Genomic DNA, 6,234 nt, shown 5'->3' with positions numbered 1-6,234 from the left:
TATTAAAACATTATTTATATTTACAATAATATTATTAAATTACTATATAATTTAATTTTAATTATTAATATAAAATAAATATTTTTAATCAAAAGATATCATTCTATTATTATTATTATTATTATTATATATTATAGTTAAATTATATATAAAAAATTAAACAATTATGTCTTAATCTAGTGACACAATCTAGATACCAAATTGACAAGTCCACGATTAATAAAGAATGTCGTGATAATTTTATATGTTAAAAGTAGAAATTTTTGTTAATCAGTCAAATAAGATTAATACGAGTAAAATTTTTATTTTTAATATAGTTTAATTTTAGTGTCTAATAAAAATAATAACTTTAACTATTTATTTTATTTAACAATTGTTAAAATTAAAATATAAATGTTTTTAATACATTTAGATTTTTATAGAATTAAATTATGTTAAAAAATAAAATATATAAATAAGTAAAAAAATATTAAATATATTATCTTAGTTAGACACTAAAATTAATTTGTATTCAAAATAAGATTTTATTATAATTTAATAATAAAATTAATTTTGGACGAATTTGATACTTGATAATAACTTTAAAAAGCAAATTATAGTCTTAAATTACTAGTTTGGCCGGAAGGAATAGTAATTAATTTTGGTTTAAAGGGCAATCTGCTCCCTGTACGTGGACTCGATTAATTTTATGGCTAATTAAGTCACGTATTTGACAATTATGGTCAAAATTTTTATTTTTTTAACTACCATAAGCGCGTGAACATTAATTGTGTTTTTTAATAATAAAAAATAATTTAAATTATAAAGAATATAATTTAAGTAAAAAACATAAAAAAATAAAAGAATGCAATCAAAGTAAAGGAAAACAAGCAAAAATTGAGCAACGGGTGGTGACGGTGGAGCTAAGAAAAGAAGAAGGAAGCACTCTCTGATCATGAACTTGTTCTATAATAGCAACTACAAGATGAAAAACTTGGATCTCATCCAATGAAAACACAAAAGATAAGAAGAATGGAGCACTCTTTTATCATGAACTAGTTTTATAATAGCACCAAAAGATAAAAAACTTGGATCTCATCAAATGAAAACACAACCATTTTTCATCATTTTCAGCTTAAATTAATAAAAAAGAAAAGTAATTCGGATTCTAACATAAATCTACTCAAGAAAGTATTGACATATCCTTTTTTTTTTTTTTTTTTACTCCAAGAATGGATTGGATTGAAACAACTTTTCTATCGAACCCTTTTATCTCTGTATGAATTTCTGATTGCATGGAATCTCCATAGCTAATTTTCCATTTTTGATTATACAAACATTTATCATCATTAAGCTCCAAAATTAAAAAAAAAAAATTCAAAAAAAGCTTCTGATTAAACTAGTTACCAACAAATATTTCAAAAGGCTTTAAATTATCCATCAACAAATTCTAGAAAAAATCAAAACTTTACAACAAAAAACAAGCTAAAAGCCTAAAATCAAGAGCACCCATATGGACAAAGATAGAGAATTATCTAGGATACTCTCATGAAGGACGACATGCTAAAAGAGTAGAAGAAATATTAGAAAACGAAAACGTTGTAGAATAAGAAATAAGAAACAAAGAGAAAGGAGCTTGCTTCAATTTAAGAAGGACAAACACAACAACAGTTAGTATAATAGAGAAAGAAGTACCAAGTTTTGAACCTAACAACAAAAAGAATAAAAAAGAAATTTAGAAACGGAAAGAATTAATTTGAGATAGAAGAAGGTTCATAATCAATAAATTGATAGTTATCTCTTTATTAGCAAGTACATGACCTAATCAGTCAAAAAGTTAGAAAATGGGTAAATTGGCTATTGAGTCCAAGTACAGGGGGCAAATTGCCCTTTAAGCCAATTAGTTTTATTAAAAAAAAATTTAACATATAATAAAAAAAATATAAAAATTAAGTCATATATTATACCAATAACCTTTTCCATTTTCCACTTTATACTCTCTTACACTATAGTTTCACACAACCTTTTGCTTTTCTTCAAATTCCTTGCACTGTTTTTTGTTGGTCCACTGCCCATTCTTTTTGATACTTTGGTGACTCACTTCCACCACAATCATTACAATAGCATGATTGAAGCTTTTCAATATTTTTATGTACTTTTTAGGGCACATCTTTTGCTTGAATGCAGGATGCATTTAGTCTTATGTAGTTTCAATTCCAATACTAAAATTGAGACTTCCTAAACCTAATAACACTTTTAAGATTCTCCAACAATTGTTTGTTGATGGCAGCTGAGACCTGCTACAGGCATTAATTATTCTGGTTTTCTAAATTAATTAATCTCATAGTCTTAATCCAGATGCAAGACTTCATCCACCCAAAGTAGTCTTTTTCTAGTTGCTTGTAAATTATAGCCCATTTTTACTTTTTTTTTTCTTTTTCATTTTTCTGTTATTAGTGTAATAAAATAATTATTTAAAGTATTATTTAAAATTCATTAGACTTTAATTTGATGGTCAAACATTTAGCATTGGAGTGAAATCTTCAGTTTGAGATCTTTTTTCTTTTATATATCAATTTATTCTCCACTTGATAAAAAAAATTCCCTCATGCTAATTATATTTATTGTTAAAAATATCATTCATTAATTAATAAAAATATTATCACATGTATTTAATTTTCATGTATTATATTTTAGATTGTAATTTTTATAAAAAACTTAATAATGATATTTTGGAGATATTGATAATATTAATTAATTACATCAACTAAAAAATATATATTTTTAATCTGTCTGTTGAAAGTAAATTAACATTTTAGGAAGGAAGAAATATTAGAATAAAATATTTAGTTTAATAGGTAGCACACTCATACATAGTGCATACATATACTCATAAAATACGTATCTTTTATATACAACTTTAGCAATCTTAAAGCAAATTTTTTTTAGCTTTTATTAATTAATTTATATTTGAATTCATTTAAATTAAAAAAATGACTGAAAATTACTAATTATAATATAAAAAGGAAGCAGAGAATTATTTATTATTATTATTAAAGAAAACAATCTAATGAAATAGAAGTAAGAGAAAGTATGAGAATTAGAAGGTAGAATGGCATTAACGTTTTTTAGCATTTTTGGTTATGCCAGCAAAACTGTAAATAGTGAAATCTTGCAGTGAATTAAGGCGAGCTTTTCGCTTGTGCTTCTTCATGCTTTATGTCCTCCTACATAAATCAAGCACAATAAGAGAGCAGCAACAGCAAGCAAGTTTCTCTGCAGACTTCATCATGCCTTCCTCTATTCATCAACCTATGCTAAACCCTTCTTCCAGCAACGCCAATGTCAGCTCCAAGATCTTTATCTGCTTCCTCTTCCTGTCCACAATTATGTTCTCCAGTATTTTTCTTGCCCCTTATTTGATCACATTCAGCCACTCTAAGCCAATTGCTCCTGCCAGTGTGTGTGACAGAGCCCATGAGCCACAAGCGTGTTTGAGAATGGTATCTGAAGCTGTTGCGGCTGATGATGGAGTACAAGAACTAAATGGCGTTCATCTACTAAAGACTTTGTTGATAGAATCTCTTCCACAAATGAGAATGGGAATAGAATCTGCCGGTTATATAATTCGCCGCACCAATGATCACAAGGATAAAGCTGCGCTAGCTGATTGTTTAGAGCTGATGGACTTGTCGATTGATCGAGTAAATCATACATTAGCTGCTTTAGCCAACTGGGGCTCGAAATCTGATGCTGATGATGCACATACATGGCTTAGCGGTGTGCTCACTAACCATGTTACATGCTTAGATGGGATTGTCCTCACAGGCCAACAGTCCATTAAGAACTTGATGCAAGATTTGATCTCAAGAACAAGAACATCTCTAGCAGTTCTTGCTAGCCTTTCAGCTTCGAACAAGGGTAATCTCCGGCCGTTAAGTGGGGGCTTTCCGTGGTGGATCAGGGTGAAAGATCGAAAAATTTTGGGAAGTTCATCAGAAAATATCCAGGCAAATGTTGTGGTCGCACAAGATGGGAGTGGAGATTATAGTACAATTCAAGAAGCTGTTGCATCAGCTCCAGATAAGAGTAAAACCAGGTACGTAATATATGTGAAGAAAGGGACTTACATAGAGAATGTGGAGATTGCTAAGAAGAAGAAGAATTTGATGATTTTTGGCGATGGTATGAATTTGACAATCATTACTGGTAGCCTCAATGTTGCTGATGGATCAACAACTTTCAGATCTGCCACACTTGGTAAGCATCTCCTACTCTCTACAACGCAGTCAACTTTTTTGCTCCAAGTTTATTGATATAATCACATCTTATTGTTCCGAGTTCTAATCACTGTCTACTGAGAAAGATGAACTTGTCGGAGTGTATGAAAATCTGATCTGTAAAAGCCCTTTTTCTGGAGTCAGAATGTGTGATGATTCATTAACTTTTATATGAATGCAGCTGTTGCAGGGGATGGTTTCATACTACAAGACGTTTGGGTACAGAACACAGCAGGACCAGAGAAGCACCAAGCTGTAGCACTTCGAGTCAGTGCTGATCAAGCTGTTATAAACCGTTGCCAAATTGATGCATTCCAAGACACACTCTATGCACACAGCTATAGACAATTCTACAGAGATTGCTACATTCTCGGGACCATTGATTTCATATTTGGTAACGCAGCAGTTGTGCTTCAGAAATGCGAAATCATAGCTAGAAAACCAATGTCACACCAAAAGAACATGGTCACTGCACAAGGTAGAGTAGACCCAAATCAGAACACAGGAATTTCAATCCAAGATTGTAGAATCATTCCAGGTCAGGACTTAGAACCAGTACCAGATGTGTTCCCTACATATCTGGGTAGGCCATGGAAAGAATACTCGCGGACTGTGGTGATGGAGTCTTACATTGACAAGCATATTGATCCTGCTGGTTGGGCAGAATGGAATAAGGAGTTTGCATTAAGCACACTGTACTATGGTGAGTATGCAAATAGAGGGCCTGGTGCAGGTACTAGTAAGAGAGTGAATTGGGATGGTTTTCATGTCATTACAGATCCAATTGAGGCCAGGAAATTTACTGTTGCAGAGCTGATACAAGGTGGAGCATGGCTAAGCTCTACTGGCGTGTCTTTTACTGAAGGACTGTAGAGGCTCTGTTCCATCGAAATTATCTTATGTTGTATGTGTTATGTAATGCAATATTTTAATTTGCCATTTTATGTTTTTAGATATCTTCTCGATCCATCAGTTGCACCATTAGTATGAAAAGTACATCTCTCTTCTTCTTTTTTTCAAATAAAAGAAAAGAAGTTATTTGAAATTAACTTTGTTATTATTTCTTTTCAATAGAAAAATATCAAAATTTGTGTCCAAAATTCTTAAATTTGATATATAAATCACAATTAACAGGAGGGTGGAGGGTGAAGTATATATATATATGGAAATTTTACATATTAATATTAAATAATTAACACATATACCAATATTTAAATTTACGAATCTGTATCGATAATTTATAAATTTAATATATAAATAGAGACATACATATTTAAATATCTAACTAGAGCTTTATTTTTAATAATTTATTTTTAATCATCCGAGTTTGCCCGTGACTAGCATGCCTAGAGCCTTATTTTAGTATTAAAAGAAATTCCAGGTTACTTTCTTCAATTAATTAACAATTAATTTGTTTTGGAGAAATTGATAAAGGAAGTATGAGGGCAGAGGGAGCATCCAAAAATGAGAAAATAACTAGTTAACTAGTTGCTGCCTTTTCAGAAAAATCAAGGGCATCAACAGACAAAACAAAAACATGGGATGCTAAAGATTTATTTAATTGGTAACTGTGATGGGAGAGTATGACTTGATGAATAATAAAATATAAATATAAGTATAATTAAAAAATAAAAAATAAAAAGAAAAATTTTCTAATGAATAATAAAAAAATTATATTTATATCTTTTAATTGTATTGATAGAATCCTTTTAATTATAATTCCGTAATTTACATATTTCATTTAGTAGTTGTACAACTTTTATATTTTAAATGAGTTTGATTATGAAAATATCATATTTCATATTAAAAGAAAGTAGTATGTAGATATTTATAAAAAAAATTAAATATTATTACTAGCTTCATAAAGAGAATTAAATATTTTATAAATTCTATAAATGGAATTAAATAATTTATAAAAAGATTTGGAAAATTCTAACAATGAATAAGGAATAAATAGATTTAAAATCTCTATGTA

The 6,234-nt window shown here is 29.4% G+C and overlaps 1 protein-coding gene across 1 annotated transcript; it reads left to right on the top strand.

Moving 5' to 3' along the window:
- The first annotated feature begins 3,176 nt into the window (after window positions 1-3,176).
- Window positions 3,177-5,211, top strand: LOC8280737 (pectinesterase). Its single transcript, XM_002522813.3, has 2 exons — window positions 3,177-4,239; window positions 4,441-5,211. Exons 1-2 carry the CDS (start codon window positions 3,192-3,194, stop codon window positions 5,130-5,132), a joined length of 1,740 nt encoding a protein of 579 aa, XP_002522859.2. The 5' UTR covers window positions 3,177-3,191; the 3' UTR covers window positions 5,133-5,211.
- Window positions 5,212-6,234: the final 1,023 nt, after the last annotated feature.

Source organism: Ricinus communis, chromosome 9 (assembly GCF_019578655.1).
Source record: "Ricinus communis isolate WT05 ecotype wild-type chromosome 9, ASM1957865v1, whole genome shotgun sequence".
NCBI classification, from domain to species: Eukaryota; Viridiplantae; Streptophyta; class Magnoliopsida; order Malpighiales; family Euphorbiaceae; genus Ricinus; species Ricinus communis.
The sequence above is the reverse complement of the archived record's forward strand: the minus strand, read 5'-3'. Positions and strand labels throughout refer to the sequence as shown.